The sequence below is a fragment of the Stenella coeruleoalba genome (assembly GCF_951394435.1).
Source record: "Stenella coeruleoalba genome assembly, chromosome: 20".
NCBI classification, from domain to species: domain Eukaryota; kingdom Metazoa; phylum Chordata; class Mammalia; order Artiodactyla; family Delphinidae; genus Stenella; species Stenella coeruleoalba.
Window position 1 is genome coordinate 36203004 of NC_137166.1, and position 18876 is coordinate 36221879.

General features: G+C 35.0%; 1 protein-coding gene across 1 annotated transcript in view; it reads left to right on the forward strand.

The window, feature by feature from the left end:
• Nucleotides 1–18876, forward strand: part of ITFG1 (integrin alpha FG-GAP repeat containing 1) — a 236527-nt gene that overhangs the window by 67675 nt on the left and 149976 nt on the right. Inside the window, exons 7-8 of the mRNA XM_079906277.1 lie at nt 223–284; nt 7820–7901. Of these exons, the coding sequence (XP_079762403.1) occupies nt 223–284; nt 7820–7901 (144 nt within the window). The remainder of the gene's footprint in view (nt 1–222; nt 285–7819; nt 7902–18876) is intronic.

Genomic DNA, 18876 nt, shown 5'->3' on the forward strand with positions numbered 1-18876 from the left:
TCACATTACCCACCATTGATGACGCTTAGATCTGAATCGTGTAAACTATCAATAAACATCATTTGATATACAAAAAAGTATATATATATGATATATATATATAAAATTTAAAATACATTTAAGTACAAATGTATTAAAACTATTTTTATGTATTGTACTTCTTCCTGTTTTTAAATGTACACATCAGTAACAAAACTTACAATTCTCTTCTTTTCCTCCTAGATTTATTCCTCACGACATTGTCTGCCTCTAATACCTTCCAGTTTGAGATATGGAAAAATTTGGTAAGAAATCTTTTCTTTGAAGCATTTTTAAATGATGGCTTTCAGTAAAAAAAAAAAGCACACAGTCTTAGAAAGTAAAATGAAAGTAATCATTTGGTCGGTTGGTTTCAACAATAAATAGAACAACTTTAAGAGCTTTTGGTTGCATTGCTGCATTCAAACTGCTGAATATTGCTGAAGGAAATGATTCTTTCAGCATCAATTCCTCTGCAGGTTTTTAGGCATGACCCGCCAATTAAACCAATCAGTCTTCCCTAATACGCATGTTAACAGGGCCCCTGCTAGGCTGTCAGCTGTTGAGAGAGATGCCTGTCACTTAAGTTGTCAGCATGATGGTTTGTTGAAGAAAACCCCTTTTAAAAGACTAATTTTTCCTACTTGCCTTCAGGCTTATATACAAAAATAAGAACAACAGATACTAAATTTACTCGCAAGTTGACGAGGCAATATAGTTTTTTAATTGCAAATAGAATATTCCCAAACTGATGTCATGGTTTCACTTTATTTTTAGCTTGATGTAGATTATATGAAATACTAATTAATGAAGAATAGACTACCCAGATTTTTAAAGTTGAATTATAGGTACATAATGGAGGACAGGATTTGAGGACAAGCCAAATTGGCCAACTGAGTGACATTCATCAAATAATGGTCGAGTATTAAACCTCACTTTCCTCATATGGAAAACAGGTATAAGAGTGTCATGTCAGCTTCATAGACTGTTTGTGAAGATTAAATGCAACAATGTGTGTAAAATACCTGGCACACAATACACACCAAATTTTAGTTTGAGATCACTTGGTTTCCCAGCTATTTACTCCAGATTGTCTTTTATTCAATCTAAATTAAACCCATAGCATTTTGTAGATTTTTGTTAAAATACTTTTGAAAAATAAACAGATTTTTAAAAATGTAAAGTGCAGGCTCATGGAAGAAGACTCATTATCAGCCATCTCTTATAGAAGAGTCATGATTCAGATTTCTTCATGGAAGGAAACTAGGATCGGGCAACAGCTTTGTTTAGACAAGATTAGGACTTTTAAATACTACTAACTACTTCCAAACTAAGCAATTTGATCCTTTTTTCTTTTTTTTTATGAGGCAAGGAAAAAGAAAGACATCTAAACCAGAAAGATTTATCTTTGTTTAATGTACTATATATATATATATATATATATATATATATATTTTTTTTTTTTTTTTTTTTTTTTTTTGCGGTACGCGGGCCTCTCACTGACGTGGCCTCTCCCGTTGTGCAGCACAGGCCCCGAACGCGCAGGCTCAGCGGCCATGGCTCACGGGCGCAGCCGCTACGCGGCATGTGGGATCTTCCCGGACCGGGGCACGGACCCACGTCCCCTGCATCGGCAGGCGGACTCTCAACCACTGCACCACCAGGGAAGCCCAAATGTATTATATTTTTTAATATAGTTGTATTTGTTTTTCTGATGATAGAAATACAGTTATATTTTTAATGATTACCATAAATGAAAATTTCCACTAGTGGGGGATACTCGTTTTCAGGTGGCCTTGAAAACAATACTTCAAGTGAATCTTGAGGTATTAGAAAATGAGAAAATCAATCATTTTGATTAACAAACTAGTATCCATCAGGGGGAGAAAAGCCTCATTACAAATAAATATTATATATATATATATAAAATTACAGACTACTTTTGAGTATATTATTTCCTCTCAACCTAGGCTGATTTAAAGGTCATAAAGTGAAGCAACTCAATAGGAGAAAAATCTTCAAGAAGAGACTCGATTTTGATTGGACTCTTTTTTCCCTTTCTTGTTTTCTTTAAAGAAAATAAATTATCTATTTGACAGTAGAGACTAAGGGTTTTTCATGTGGTAAAACAGCTGGGTCAATAAGGTACTCACATTAACAATAATATAAAAGTCATTAGTACAAAGTAAGGGGAATGTAGACTCAAAATTAACTTGTTCAGATAAAATGTAGGTTTTGTAAAATGGGAGGATCATTTTTAATTTAGAAGTTGGGCAAACAATTCACAGTAACACACTAATTGACCAAAAAAAAAACCCTCAAACCCTATAAAACCATATTAGCTAATAGAAGAATATGCGCTGCAACAAATCTTTTTAGGTAGTTTGGGCACAGCCCCATGGTAGGTGCTCTGGGAGATCAGAAGTCGACAGAAGACGAGGAGGAGGGCTAAGATGTGAGTGTAGGCAACTCTGACTGGTATGATGAGAGGTACAAACCTCATGCTGCAAGGAGTTAAAAGACAGAGCAGTTGCTTCCATTTGGACCACCCAGGATCATCTGGGAAGGCTTCAAGGAAGATGTGGTATTTGAAATGGCTGGTACAGATGAGCAGGATTTTAGTGGTTGAAAGTGAGAAGAAGGAAGAGGGCAAGGACATGCATGGGAAACACAGGACATAGAGTAGAAAGTGGCTGGTTTGGGCCAGAATATGAAAAGATACTGGAAGGTTAGATTAGAACAACTGGTTTAGACAAGATCAGCAAAGGTCTTGACTCCTAAACTAAGTAATTTGATCTTTTAAAAATTTATTGAGAAGCTTAAGTCCTAAAGGTTTTATGACTGAGCATGAGATAAATAGAGCTTTCATTATTGCAGTTAGTCTGGCTATTGCATATCAGATAGGTTAGCATGGAAAATCTGGAGGTGGGGGGATGACTTAGGTAGAATCTACTATATCCTGGGAAAGAGGTGGATGATTAAAGGAGTAGAATGTTGGGAATAGACAAGAAGGGATAGGTATGAGAAGACAGAAGGACCATTAATGCAAAGGTAACAGAAAAGACAAAGGAAGATCTAATTTGGGGCAGGAAAAAAAAATTGTTTTAGATAAGAGACATATCAATGAAATGGTTAGAAATGTAGGACTGAAACTCAAGGAAGAGAATAGATAAGTATCATGAAGGGAAAGAGTTAAGAGGGGAATGGCAAAGCCAGACCCATGGACAACACCCACCGCCCTTAGAAACTTTCAATCTTGGCACTTAATGCCATTTTAGGCCAGATGATTCTTTGTTTTTTTTGGTTTGTTTTTGTTTTTTGGAGTTTTTTTTGAAGAATAGTTGATTTACCATGTTGTGCCAATCTCAGCTGTACAGCAGAGTGACTCAGTATACATATATATACATTTTTTATGTTCTTTTCCATTATGGTTTATCCCAGGAGATTGGATATAGTTCCCTGTGCTATACAGTAGGACCTTATTGTTTATCTCTTCTAAATGTAATAGTTTGCATCTACCAACCTCAAACTCCCCCAGTCCATCCCTCTCCCTCCCCCACTCCCCGTTGGCAACCACAAGTCTGATCTCTATGTCTGAGAGTCTGTTTCTGTTTTGTACATCGGTTCATTTGTGCCATGTTTTAGATTCCACACATAAGTGCTATCTCATAGTATTTGTCTTTCTCTTTTTGACTCTACTTCATTTAGTATGAGAATCTCTAGTTGTATCCATGTTGCTCCAAATAGCATTGTTTCTTTTTTATGGCTGAGTAATATTCCATTGTATATATGTACCACATCTTCTTTATACTTTCATCTATCGATGGACATTTAGGTTGTTTCCGTGTTTTGGCTATTGTGAATAGTGGTGCTATGAATATAGGGGTGCATATATCTTTTTGAATTATAGTTTTGTCCAGGTATATGCCCAGGAGTGGGATTGCTAGATCATATGGTAATTCTATTTTTAGTTTTCTGAGGAACCTCCATACTGTTTTCTGTAATGGCTGTACCAACTTACATTCCCACCAACAGTGCAAGAGGGTTCCCTTTTCTCCACACCCTCTCCAGCATTTGTTATTTGTAGACTTTTTAATGATGGCCATTCTGACCAGTGTGAGGTGGTACCTCACTGTAGTTTTGATTTGCATTTCTCTAATAATTAGTGATGTTGAGCAGCTTTTCATGTGCCTACTGACCATAGGCCAGATGATTCTTTAATGTGGAGATCTGTCCTGTGCATTGTATGTTGTTTAGCAGTATCCCCCCTGGCCCCTGCTCACTTAGATGCTAGAAGCTGGCTCTCAATTGTAACAATGAAAATGTCTCCATATATTGCCCAGTGTCTTCTGGCAAACAAAATCACCTCTGGTCAAGAACCATTGCTTTATGCAAATAAAGATGTAGACACAAGATAGTCATCCTATGTTGCTTCCTGATCATTTTTTAACATTATAAATATGGCAGTTTTAATAGTAAATATTAAAACCTGCAGGCCAAAGCATAGGTGGTCCTCCATGTAAAGATACTTGTTACAACATAGCACCTGTGGCTGGAATTCAAGCAGAAAATGGCAAATCCCTTGTCAATGGCAGTGTGTTAGCTGCTTCAATGGTGGGTAGCAGAAATAATAGTATTAATACTAGCGTTCCTACTACCAATTATAATGTTAACTACATACATATTTGTGCATATGCTGAGCTAATAAGCACTTTATATGGATTATTTTACTAATCCTCACAAAAACCTTGTAAAAATTCATTTTAGAGATAAGTAAACAGATGCTTACATTAGAACTAACTTGTTCAGACCTCAAAGCTAGGAAACAGTGGAGCTGGGAGTTGAACTAGGAAATCTGTCTCTAAAATTTGGACCCTTAAGTCATTGCACAGTCATTCCAGAAACCAAGTAGGTGGAAGAAAAGGTAAAAGACATAGTTATAATTGTAGCAGTGGGTTGGCCCAATTTTGGATTGCAGGACTACAATGAAGGCAAGTAAGAACAGCATGGTAATGAATGGGACAGAGTGGAGTGGTCTCAAATAGCAGCTCATGAAAAAAGTACTTGCAGCTCAGAAGCACAGGACTGACATTATATAAAAATACCTTAAAAGTGCCTGATAACTTTACATTTTGCAGAACTCTTCCTAAAGTTTCATTCCATTGATCCTCTCTAGAACCCTGCAAGTACACAGTACATTTATCCCCTTCGAACAGTTGAAGAACAGAGACCCAGAGCAGTAAGTGGCTGTTCCAAAGTGATACAACTTAGCAATGAAAGGTCTAGAACCACGTCATCTAACTACATGTCTACTTCCCTTTCTACCAGACTGTTCTACTCTCTCAGTTTAAAAGAGTATTGATCACGTTTGTCTTTCCTACATTAAATAGGTACAAAGCAGCTTCATCTTTGAAAATAAGTGTAGGCATGCATCACTTTAAAATATGTCATCTAATAAGAGTAATAACATAGTGATGATTAAGTTTATTGAATCATTTTAATCAAATACTAAATATGTACATGACACTGAAATTAAGTCCTATAGGTTTGTACTGCCAAATGGAGTAAAGAATAAGCAATGATAATGATGGAAAGATAAATTCAATAAAGTGTTATCTTTTCCCCCAATTATGTCATATATATAATGTATTCTGCACGCTCTCACTGTAGCAAGAATATATGATTCTCTTTTTCTTACAGTTAGAAGAGGGTTTTGTTCTTCTTATACTGAGATTCATGGTGAATGTGGCATCTTAGAAATGGGAGGCTGTCACCTGGGGAGTATTCAGTGTTTCTTGGTGGAGATGCATCATGAAGTTATACAGGCATACCTGTTTTATTGTGCTGCACTTTATTACACTTCACAGATAGTGCTTTTTTTTTTTTTCTTACAAATTGAAGGTTTGTGGCGGCCCTGTGTCAAGCAAGTATATCAGCACCATTTTTCCAGCAGTATTTGGTCACTTCTTGTTTTCTGTGTCACTTTTTGTAATTCTGACAATATTTTTTCCATAGTATTATATTTATTATGGTGATCTGTGATTATTGGTCTTTGATGTTACTATTGCAAAAAGATTACAACTTGCTGAAGACTTAGGATGACAGCACTTTTTTTCAGCAATAAAGTATTTTTTAATTAAGGTATGCCCATTTTTTTAGGCATAATGCTTTTGCACACTTGATAGACTACAGTATAGTATAAAAATAACTTTTATATGCACTGGGAAACCAGAATATTCCTGTGACTTGCTTTATTGCAATACTCACTTTATTGTGGTGTTCTGGACTGCAATATCTCTAAAGTATGCCTGTATCTGGAAACATTTCTAAATATATTTTATTGAGTTTAACAGTACTTCACTGGGGTAATTCATTCACTTGAGTCATTTAATAGGTTGATGTTCAGCTTTATGTTAGATGAGGCTGATGTATTTTAAGAGAGATTTTTCCATTCATTCAAGAATAATTATGTCCACTTTGTACCTGATGCTGTAATCTTTCTAGAATGCAAATTCACTTGACACTTGTCAGAAATTTGGCAATTTTGATGCATCTCTAGTGTAATTTCAGGTACTAAGTAAGACTGGAGGGGAATCCTAAGTTTTAAGACAAGTAAATAAGATTTCCGTAGAAAAATCATTCAAAAATATATCAGATACTTTAATAATGGTAGGTAGGAGAAACATGTTTCTGCATGTGGATGATGGTGTATTAAAATGGTTGGAAAACTGCCTGTCACAAGGCAAATTTTACTTATTCATGTTTCTCAAGCATGTAGTCTTCATGCTTTCAGTGTAGCAATGCATTTCTCTGTAAATGTTAGAAATAATTTCTTAAGAAACTAACTTGCAGATATGCAGTATCCTTAGAGGAACAAAGAAGAAAAATGTTTTAAAATTGTTTAATATTTTAAAATATATAGGTATCCTATATAAAGTATGTAGGAATCAGGGTCAGTATATCGAATAGTGAATAGAGAAATCAGTGATAAGAAGAGAGCTCTAAAGCTGAGAGCTCAAAACCCAAATGCAGAGTTCTGGGTTTTTTTTCTTGTGTAGTAATCTAAAATTATAGAAAAGAAAGGCAGTAATTTAAAGAAATGTATATTATTTTTGTAAGCCAGACATTCCATTTTGGTAAGAGTAACTGAAACAAATGATCTCTAATGGGTTCTCCTTTTTTGTTTAGCTTATCCACCTCTGGTTAGTACATGGCAGCTGTTGTACTCCTTTGCTCCCTTTCTGATTGATACATAAACTTGGGTTGATAACGAATGGGCCATTTAAGGATGAGTGTAATTCTCATTTCATTTGAATATCTGTTCCTAATTAACCCCCAACAGAATCATCTTCCTTGAAATCTGTAAAACATAGTGTCTTTCCTACTTATACCACTTATATGTTACCTTCAGAAATTCTGTTTTCCTGACTTATATTTTATCTCCCAACTGGACTGTAAGCTCTTTGAAGGTAGGAACTATGTTTTGGGCTTCTTTATATTCCCCAAACCTTCCACAGTACTTGAAAGTAGAAGACACTCATTCTGTCTGAAATTATGATGATGATTTAGTAAAACATACCATACCTGAATTGACAGCAAGGAAAGCACTCCAAATGCACATCTTCAACTCACAGCAGTTTCATTTTATGAGAAAAGTGGAACAGAAAATTGGGATAATTTTTTGCAGTACAACAAAAGTCTTAAATTATTTATTTTTCTGCTTTAGTTAAAATGCTTTGTTTCACATTTGACAAATGAATGGATTATGATGGTCTAATCCAAAACTTTCTGCCTTTAACAGGATGGAAATTTCTCTCTCAGTACTGTATTTGAAAAACCTCAAAATATGATGGTAGTTGGACAGTCAGCATTTGCCGACTTTGGTAAGATTGTTTTTGTCTTTGAAAGTCTCCCCGTCTCTCTGACCTAGTCATATTAATTCCCCATATCTAAAAGTAACTTTAGTGTCTTCAGAGCTATTACTGATTTAAAAGATGCCTGTCCTAGTATTATACATGGCATGTGGTCAATTCTTTAATACAATAAGGAGCAATTTATGACGTGTGTTTAAATTATAGTTTGAATTTAAGGGACTCCTGTTTGCAGGAGTAACATGCAAAAACAAGGATGTCTACTGAGGCTCTTCTAGAGAATACCAAATAGTAATTATCATGACATTTTTATGTATATCCACACTGTAGAACAAAAATATTGAAGAAATTAACCTGATCTCTTCAAACTACTTGAATATTAAAAAACATTTTTGTTTATATCTTAATTCCAAAGAGTAGCATCTGTTATGAATCTCTGTTTTCCAAAAGATTCTACACAATAAATCAAGTTCAGAACTTCCAAAGCATATATGGCTCTTTCATCATTTGTCAGGGTTATTATTAAAAGGATTTTGGTGTCAGATGGAAAAGTGGTCTAGATGACCACTACCTGAGTCCAAAGTTCGCTCCCATCCTGCTTTTCCTTCATTCTACCAACAAACATCTCAGCCCTGTTCCTCAAAATGCAGGTGACATATTACCACCTCCAGAGGCCTCAGTTTCTTCATTTGTAAAATGAGGATAATGATTATAACCATCTCACAAGGCTATTGTGAATAACACAATGTGAGTAAAGCACAGCGTCAGGCACAGAGTAAGTGCACAGGAAATTATTGTATAATCTCAGTCTTTTCACTGGACTTGTTTGGTCTTGTTGTTGCTGCTTTTTGCTCTGCTGACTAAATCAACTCATTGTTCAGTGTCATAGAGACGTGTCCCATGACAACTAAAGCAGGAGGTTTGATAGTGTTATTTGATGAAAATTTCAACATGAATCTCTGTTGTACTGTATTTTAGTTTTATTACATTGAATATTACTTTGATTTTGAGCAAATTTCTGGGGCCTGATTTATAGTCTTTAATGCAAATAGTCAAGTGTTAGGATACATGAATTTTTCTTTTAATTTGCTTATGGACTTGATTAGCTGGATTAATGACAAATCCCTTTGCAAGTCTCTCTCTAGGGAAAGAAGTATATATGCAGTATATAATTCTCAGGAGGCTCACAGACCTCCCTTAACCCCTGGTTAGGATCCTCCAAATTGAAGATATTTGTTTTATTATTGTGTGTTTTGTATGATGAAGTGCTTTGCTTGTAACAAAGTTATTAGTAGCTTTACTTAAAGATTTTTTTTAATTGTGCTAACCATACACATAGACATTTAATTTACATGTTTGTATTTTTTCAATGTGCAGAATATAGGATATAGTCAATTAAACATAACTATTTCTCCCCTATTTTTAATAACTTTAGGTGAGTATATCAGTAAACTTTTTTAATAGATCAGTAAATTTTAAAGAAATAGCTCACACTGTCTTTTTAAAACTTGATGTATTTTTAGCTGGGTATTATCAAAAAACAAGACTGCTTATGAGTCCAAACAGATGGCATTGAATAAGGTTATGAATATTAATATATAAAAATATGCATTTTCCTATACATTTGAATATGTCTGTAAATTGCATCCTGCCCTCCATCCACCACCCCTCCCACTCCTTTTGAACCAAGGCAAGGGAAGTGACTGACAGCCAGGAAGTCAGAGTGATATCAGAAATTCACCATTTGTTTGGTTAAGAAAAAGTACATGCATGAATAAATGATATAGCTCACAGGAAGACTCCTGTACCAAAAAGGAATGTTTAAATGGCTCCCAGCTCACCTGCGTTGTCTAGGAACAGAAGTTTTTTACCTATGATGAAGTTTTTAGTTTCTAACGTAAAATATTTTTTAAAAGATATCAAAAAACCTACTCTTAAAGAAGGCTGTGCTGGTATAGTGAAAGGGAGGTAGGATGGTTTGAAATCAAACAAATCAGGAACTTCTAGCTAATAAAACAAGGAAATAATTATTCAGACTTATGATAACATTATTTATTCCCTTTATAAGACAAACAAATACTTTCCCAGAAATCACCTAAATAAAACTCTATGAAATGTTACACAGCCAATAAAATGGGAGTTATGAAGATTCTGTTAGGAGAAAAAAGCAGAACAGTATGTTGTACAGTATGATCATTAAAAAAAAAAAGACTAGAGCAAAATATATCAAAATGATGATAATGGTTGCGTTAAAGTCGGAAAATAGGTTATCTTATTACCTGTTTTCCAAATTTTCTGCTATGTGGTTAGATTAATTTAGTAATGAAAAAGTAAAATATAGAAGGATAATAGTCAACTATGGCAAGAAAGAAACCAAAGTATGTACTTAAAGTGTTTAGATATTTCTGTCGTATTACCTCTGAGTTCATATATAATTTATCCCATCCTCTGAGTTGCATGAACAACTCCTTCAGAGAAGGTCATGTACTTACACACAGTCTTTAACTCCTACAGCTTTGTAGATACAGTAGTAGTCCCTAGGTATCCACAGGGGATTGGTTCTAGGACCACCCCACCATCACCAGTTCCCACCAGCTACTGCCAGATACCCAAATCCGAGGATATTCAAGTCCCTTATAGTGTAGAAAATTACATGGTACAGTCAGCCCTCCATTTCTGTGGCTTCTACAGTTGATTGAATGGATGCAGAACCCATGGATATGTAGGGCCAACTGTACCTTTTTAAATTAACTTCAGAAAGTAAAACAAAATCTTCTGGTCTGATGGGATATGCAGAAGGTAATGCTTCTGGGACATGGAATAGGAAGTCAGGGGGCGTTTATTAGAATCTCTGAGATACCTGAGATTTTCATATCAAAAGAGAGGTGGATTTCAGAAGATGTGGTTCATATATACAATGGAATATTACTCAGCCATAAAAAGGAACAAAATTGGGTCATTTGTTGAGATGGATGGACCAGAGTCTGTCATACAGAGTGAAGTAAGTCAGAAAGAGAAAAAAAATATTAACACATGTAGGTGGAATCTAGAAAAATGGTACAGATGAACCTATTTGCAGGGCAGGAATAGAGACACAGACGTAGGGAACGTACCTGTAGACACAGGGGTGGGATGAATGGGGAAATTGGGATTGACGTATATGCACTGCCGTGTGCAAAATAGATAGCTAGTGAGAACCTGCTGTATAGCGCAGGGAGCTCAGCTTGGTGCTCTGTGGTGACCTAGATGGGATGGGATGGGGGGTGGTGGGAGGGAGGTCCAAGAGTGAGGGGATATATGTATACGTATAGCTGATTTACTTCATCGTACAGCAGAAACTAACACAACATTGTAAAGTAACTATACCCTAATTAAAAAAAAAAAAAAAAGACAGGGTAGATTTAAACAGTTTTGAAATACTCGATCTCCTAAGGATGGAAACCAATCAGGAGACAGGTCGGGCATGAGGTGGTGTGAGCATGAGCTAACTACATCAATAATTGGAGGGACAGTTGGGAGAAACTTTGCAAAGAAATAATCAGTAAATGTACTGGTTGGTTTGACAATAGAAGGATTAAAAAAAAAAAAAAACTTGCCTCTGAATAACTAGAAGAATCATTCTTTTCTCTACCATTTTTCATATCTACCATTTTTCATAGAGATAGGTAATCAGGAGAGAAAACTGGTTTGGATATTAAGATACTTTAGAGTCATTACTTTAACAATGCTAGTAAGACAACAAGCTGGAACATTTATGAAACATAAGTTTAGTAATAAAACCAAAGCAAGTTTGAAAGTCCTTCAAGAGCTAAGAGATCAAGAACTGAATGAGCCCTCCAAGAAGGAGAGTGTGAATAGAGTTTGACACGAATAAGGAGGGAGAAAAAAAGAGTGCTAAAATGTGGTCAGAAAATATTGATGATATTAAAATGTGATGTACAAGGATGACCACGAAAAGGCCTTTGGATTTACAGTTTAGCAGGGCACTAGTGGCCCAAAAAGGTGTCATTTACAGAGCTCTTTAGCATTTCCTGAGCCTTAGAAATCAGCTAATAAGTAGTAGCTGCTGTTGGTTATTAGCTGGGCCCTGGCCTCACACTTGGGAGATCTGCAACCCATAAATGCCTCTAATACTTAAACAGTCATCTTCTAGAAAACATGTCGTGCTTTACCCTATTATATCACTCTATTAAACTGTATGTTAAAGTTGAGTGTTTTTCTAGGTAGGCTTAGAATATCAAGGTGTTTAGAATTTCAGCAAATAAGGTAGTATCTGTTAAACTACATAGGACATAAAGTCAGGCTTCCCTGGTGGTGCAGTGGTTGAGAGTCCACCTGCCCATGCAGGGGACACAGGTTCGTGCCCCGGTCCGGGAAGATCCCACATGCCGCGGAGCGGCTGGGCCCGTGAACCATGGCCACTGAGCCTGCGCGTCCGGAACCTGTGCTCCACAACGGGAGAGGCCACAACAGTGAGAGGCCCGCGTACTGCAAAAAACAAAATAAAAGTCAAGAAAAATAAGGTACATTTTTTTCTATCAAAAAAAGTTATATACAACCACACTTAGAGAAAACATTAATTTTGTATGCAATGCCAGATGTAATAGAAATCAATAAAAAGCTGCAAAACCGAAGGGAGAACACAAACCTTAACAGAACGTCAGCATTTTCTATAGATTGAATCATATTTTAAATCTCATAAAATACATAAATTTATATATCCCAATCTAAATCTTGTTTATCAGATCATCATAAAGAGATCACACTTTATTCTTCAAGTGAAGAAAGAATACTGGCATGTTGGTGAAACCTGGGAATTGTAAATTAGGCCTAAATAATCCTATAAGTGATAAAGGAGTTAATGAAAATAGGAAACTTTGTCATCCGTGAAAGTTACTAACATATCGGAAAGTATTGAACCCCATAAATAGTATCACTTATGATTGAAACCAAATCTTATTCAATTGAGTATCCCAATGGCCTAGTACAGTAGATAATAAATGACGTTTAAAGGGAGAAAAACCCCACAAGCAAGTTATTTTATGAAGTTTTTATGCTGCTTGATAAAAATTCAGATTAAAATTCCAAATTAACTGTGGTACAGCTGAAATAGTTCAAAATAACAGCAGTTTTCCTTCCTCTTGTCTAACAGTTGGGTATATTCAGTAACAATTTGATGAATTAAAATTGCTTCTTGTTAGTTTTGATCTGGAAATAAAAGAAAATCACGTGAGCCATGTATGGAAATTTAAAACTTATATTTAGCCTAAATGCTAATGGGTAATTAAATGTTCATATTCTCTTCTATTGTTTTTTTTTTAATTTTTATTGGAGTATAGTTGATTTAAAATGTTGTGTTAGATTCAGGTATACAGAAAAGTGAATCAGTTTTACATATACATATATCCACTCTTTTTCTAGATTCTTTTCCCATATAGGCCATTACAGAGTATTGGGTACAGTTCCTTGTGCTGTACAGTAGGTTCTTATTAGTTATCTATTTATATAGAGTAGTGTGTATATGTCAATCCCAATCTCCCAATTTATCCTTCCCCCCTTATCTGCTAACCATAAGTTTGTTTTCTACATGTGTGACTCTACTTCTGTTTCGTAAATAAGTTCATTTGTACTGTTTTTTTAGATTACACATATAAGTGATATCACATGATATTTGTCTTTCTGTGTCTGTCGTACTTCACTCAGTATGACAATCTCTAGGTCCATCCATGTTGCTACAAATGGCATTATTTCCCCCCTTTTTTATGGCTGAGTAGTATTCCATTTTATATATGTACCACATCTTCTTTATCCATTCCTCTGTCGACGGACATTTAGGTTCCATGTCTTGGCTATTGTAAACAGTGCTGCAGTGAACATTGGGGTGCATGTCCTTTTGGACCATGTTTTTCTCCAGATATATACCAGGAGTAGGATTGCAGGGTCATATGGTAGCTCTATTTTTAGTTTTTTAAGGAACCTCCATACTGTTCTCCATAGTGGCTGTACGAATTTACATTCCCACCAACACCGTAGGAGGGTTCCCTTTTCTCCACACCCTCTCCATCATTTATTATTTGTAAATTTTTTAATGATTGCCATTCTGACAGTGTGAGGTGATACTTCACTGTAGTTTTGATTTGAATTTCTCTAATAATTAGTGATGTTGACCATCTTTTCATGTGCTTTTTGGCCATCTCTATGTCTTCTTTGGAGAAATGTCTATTTAGATCTTTTGCCCATTTTTTGATTGGATTGTTTGTTTCCTTGATATTGAGCTGCATGAGCTTCTTGTATATTTTGGAGATTAATCTCTTTTTGGTTGCTTTGTTTGCAAATATTTTCTCTCATTCTGAGGGTTGTCTTTTTGTTTTGTTTATGGTTTCCTTTGCTGTGGAAAAAGAAATTAGATCCATTTTTTAATTTTTAATTAGATCCATTTTTTTATTTTTGTTTTTATTTTTAATTAGATTCATTTTTTATTTTTTTAATTAGATCCATGTTTTAATTTTTGTTTTTATTTTCATTACTCTAGGAGGTGGATCAATAGAGACCTTGCTGCGATTTATGTCAAAGAGTGTTCTGCCTATGTTTTCCTTTAAAAGTTTCATAGTGTCTGGCCTTACATTTAGGTCTTTAATCCATTTTGAGTTTATTTTTGTGTATGGTGTAAGGGAGTATTCTAATTTCATTTTTTTACATGTAGGTGTCCAGATTTCCCGACACCACTTATTGAAGAGACTGTCTTTTCTCCATTGTATATTCTTGCCTCTTTCGTCATAGATTAGGTGACCATAGGTGCGTGGGTTTATATCTGGAGTTTCTATCCTGCTCCATTGATGTATATTTCTGTTTTTGTGCCAGTACCACACTGTTTTGATGACTGTAGCTTTATAGTATATAATCTGAAGTCGGGGAGCCTGATTCCTCCAGCTCCATTTTTCTTTCTCAAGATTGCTGTGACTGTTTGGTGTCTTTTGTGTTTCCATACAAATTGTAAAAATTTTTGTTCCAATTCTGTGAAAAGTGATATTGGTAACTTGATAGGCATTGCATTGAATCTGTAGATTGCTTTGGGTAGTACAGTCATTTTCACAATATTCAATCCTCCAATCCAAGAACATGGTATATCTCTCCATCTGTTTGTGTCATCTTTTACTTCTTTCATTGGTACCTTATAGTTTTCTGAGTACAGGTCTTTTGCCTCCTAAGTAGGTTTATTCCTAGGTATTTTATTCTTTTTAATGCGATGGTAAATGGGATTGATTCCTTAATTTCTCTTTCTGATCTTTTGTTGTTAGTCTATAGGAATGCAACATATTTCTGTGTATTAATTTTATATCCTGCAACTTTACCAGATTCATTAATTAGCTCTAGCAGTTTTCTGGTAGCATCTTTAGGATTCTCTGTGCATATTATCATCTCATCTGCCAACAGTGACAGTTTTACTTCTTCTTTTCCAATTTGTATTCCTTTTATTTCTTTTTCTTCTCTGATTGCCATGGCTAGGACTTCCAAAATTATGTTGAATAATAGTGGTTAGAGTGGACATTCTTGTCTTCTTCCTGACCTTAGAGGAAGTGCTTTCAGTTTTTCACCATTGAGAATGATGTTTGCTGTTGATTTGTCATATATGGCCTTTATTATGTTGAGGTAGGTTCCCTCTGTGCCCACTTTCTGGAGAGGTTTTATTATAAATGGGTATTGAATTTTGTCAAAAGCTTTTTCATTATCTATTGAGATGATCATATGGTTCTTATTGTTTAATTTGTTAACATGGTGTATCATATTGATTGATTTGTGTATATTGAGGAATGCTTGCATCCCTGGGATAAAATCCCACTTTATCATGGTGTATGATCCTTTTCATATGTTGTTGTATTCTGTTTGCTAGTATATCCTTGAGGATATTTGTGTCTGTGTACATCAGTGATATTGGTCTGTAATTTTCTTTTTTTGTTATATCTTTTTCTGGTTTTGGTATCATGGTGATTGTGGATTCGTAGAATGAGCTTGGGAGTATTCCTTCTTCTGCAATTTTCTGGAAGAGTTTGAGAAGTATAGGTGTTAACTCTTCTCTGAATGTTTGATAGAATTCATCTGTGAAGCCACCTAGTCCTGGACTTTTGTTTGTTAGAAGATTTTTAATTGCAGTTTCAATTTCAGTACTTCTGATTGGTCTGTTTATATTTTCTATTTCTTCCTGGTTCAGTCTTGGACGGTTATACCTTTTAAGAATTTGTCCATTTCTTGGAGGTTGTCCATTTTATTTGCATACAGTTGCTTGTAGTAGTCTCTTATGATCCTTTGTATTTCTGTGATGTCAATTGTTTTTTCTCCTTTTTCATTTCTGATTTTATTGACTTGAATCCTCTCCCTTTTTTTCTTGATGAGTCTGGCTAAAGGTTTATCAATTTTGTTTCTCTTCTCAAAGAACCAGCTTTTAGTTTCATTGATTTTTGCTCTTGTTTTCTTCATTTCTATTTCTTTTATTTCTGCTCTGATTTTTATGGTTTCTTTCCATCTACTAACTTTGGGTTTGTTTTGTTCTCCTTTCTCTAGTTCCTTTAGGTGTAAGCTTAGGTTGTTTATTTGAGATTTTTCTTGTTTCTTGAGGCAGGATTATATTGCTTTAAACTTCCCTATTATAACTGCTTTTGCTGCATCCATAGCTTTTGGCTCATCGTGTTTTTGTTGTCATTTGTCTGTAGATTTGTTTTTTATTTCTTCTTTGATTTCTTCAGTGAACCATTGGTTATTTATTTATTTATATTGTTTAACCTCCGTGTGTTTGTGATTTTTAGTTTTTTTCCTGTAATTGATTTCTAATCCAGTAGTGTGGTCAGAAAAGATGCTTGATATGATTTCAATTTTCTTAAATTTACCGAGGCTTTATTTGTGACCCAAGATGTGATCTATCCTGAAGAATGTTCTGTATGCACTTGAGAAGAAAGTGTATTCTGCTGCTTTTGGATGGAATGTCCTATAACTATCAATTAAGTCTATCTGGTCTAATGCGTCATTTAAGGCTTGTGTTTCCTTATTAATTTTCTGTCTGGATGATCTGTCCATTGGTGTAAATGGGATGTGAAAGTACCCCACTCACATTCTCTTATATGTAAGTATTTTAAAGACCAAATACCTTCAAATAGACAGATCATTATATTACAAAAGTGGCTGTATAGGGGGGAGTTCTAAGTATTATGCTTTCTGGGCTTGGTCTCATTTTTTTGAGTCATTTAAGACTGCTTTTCATTCCAAAGACTTAATAGTGGACTTTTGTTTGTTCGTTTGTTTCCTATAGTTGAAAATTGGTTGTTCTCTTGTTAAGTAGCCTTATTTATTTTTTCATTAAAAGGGACACTGAATTCCAGTTGACATTAGTCAATAAGATAAAATTTTCAGATAGTCTCTCTTAAATGTACTAATATAGCACCTTCATCACCAGTCAGAAATTATTAAGTAAATATAAATATAAAATACTTTAATATATGGAATATGGACAACTGGATGTAAGTGCTGGATTCAAGGAATTTGAAATATGATACTTTGAAATATAATTCATAAAATACCATGAATTTTATGGTACAGACATATCAGTTCAAATAGTTTATTCTATTCTTTAAAATTGTGGAGTGATCAGTTTTTCTCCCATTCAGTTTTCTTCCTCTTTTGTACTGGAAGATGTACAAGATGTTCATTAACCTATTCAAGAAATACTTGTTTTCAGCGCCTACTATTTAGACGATTCTGGATGCTTGGCATGTAGCCATGAATGAAGCATACAAGAACCTTGCTCTCATGGAGTTTAAACTCTGTTGAGGAAGGGAAAACAACAAGAAGTAAATTAGGTATTTTTAGAAAGTGTTAAGAGCTTTGAGCAGATAAAAGTACTATAAGAGGAAGTGAGAAGGCCTATTTTCTGTAGCTGATTGGAGGTCATATTTCACCTTCGAGTTGAATGAAGTCACAGGAAGATCTTGGAAGACTGTTTCAAGCAGAGATAACACCTAAATGAATGTTCAAAGTACAAAAAGAAGGATGGCACTTGGCCAAGTCTTCAGGGACTTGAGAACCAAGGTAAGGAATTTGGGGGTTTTTCTAGATAATTGGGAGCTTCAAGGAGACTTAAGAGGATATGTAATTAATCCCACAATATTTTGGACCTATTAAGTTTGAGATATGTATTGGACACTAAAATGTTATACAAGTGCAAGATACAAACTCTGAAGAGACATAGAGTTGGATATCAGCATATCCTTGTTTAAATACCTTTTAGAAAATGGATAATGGATAAATAAAGGAGTACCTGCTCAAAGTATCCCACCTTTCTTCCTAACACTACAAATGTAAATTATTCCAGCCACAGTGGTCTCTTTGCTGTTCTTCAAACAGGCCAGGCACTGTCGCCCTAAGGGCTTTTTCTTCTGCATGGAATGCTCTTACTCCAGATATTCCCATGGCTCACTCCCTCACTACCTTATAGTCTTGCTAAAATGTCATCTTCTCCAAGAGGCCCTCCTTGACCACTCTATTTAAAATTGTAACCCCTGCCCCCAGCACTCCTGGCCCCTTTCCCTCTTTACTTTTCTCCGTAGCATTTGTCACTATCTGATATACTGTGTTTTCACTCATGTACTCCATTGGTGTGTTTTCTTCACTGCTATATCTCATGCCTTGAAGCAGTGCCAGTCACATTGTAAATAATGAATAATTTTGAATGAATAATTTAATTTTAAAATGTATTAATTGATTAAACCAATTGGTTTTTAAGAATTGAGCCCAAATTTAGGACATGTCTTAAATATCTTCAGCCATTATCCTAAACCCAAGCTTCTTAGTGTCATTCACATGATGAGAACTGATCTAACATTACTTTTGCCCATTTTGATTAAAGTTAAGTGATTGAACTAAAAATTGTTCTTAATCTCTAAAATAGATGGATGCTGATTTCAGTAGGAGACATCCTAGGTCCTTATAAATTTTAATT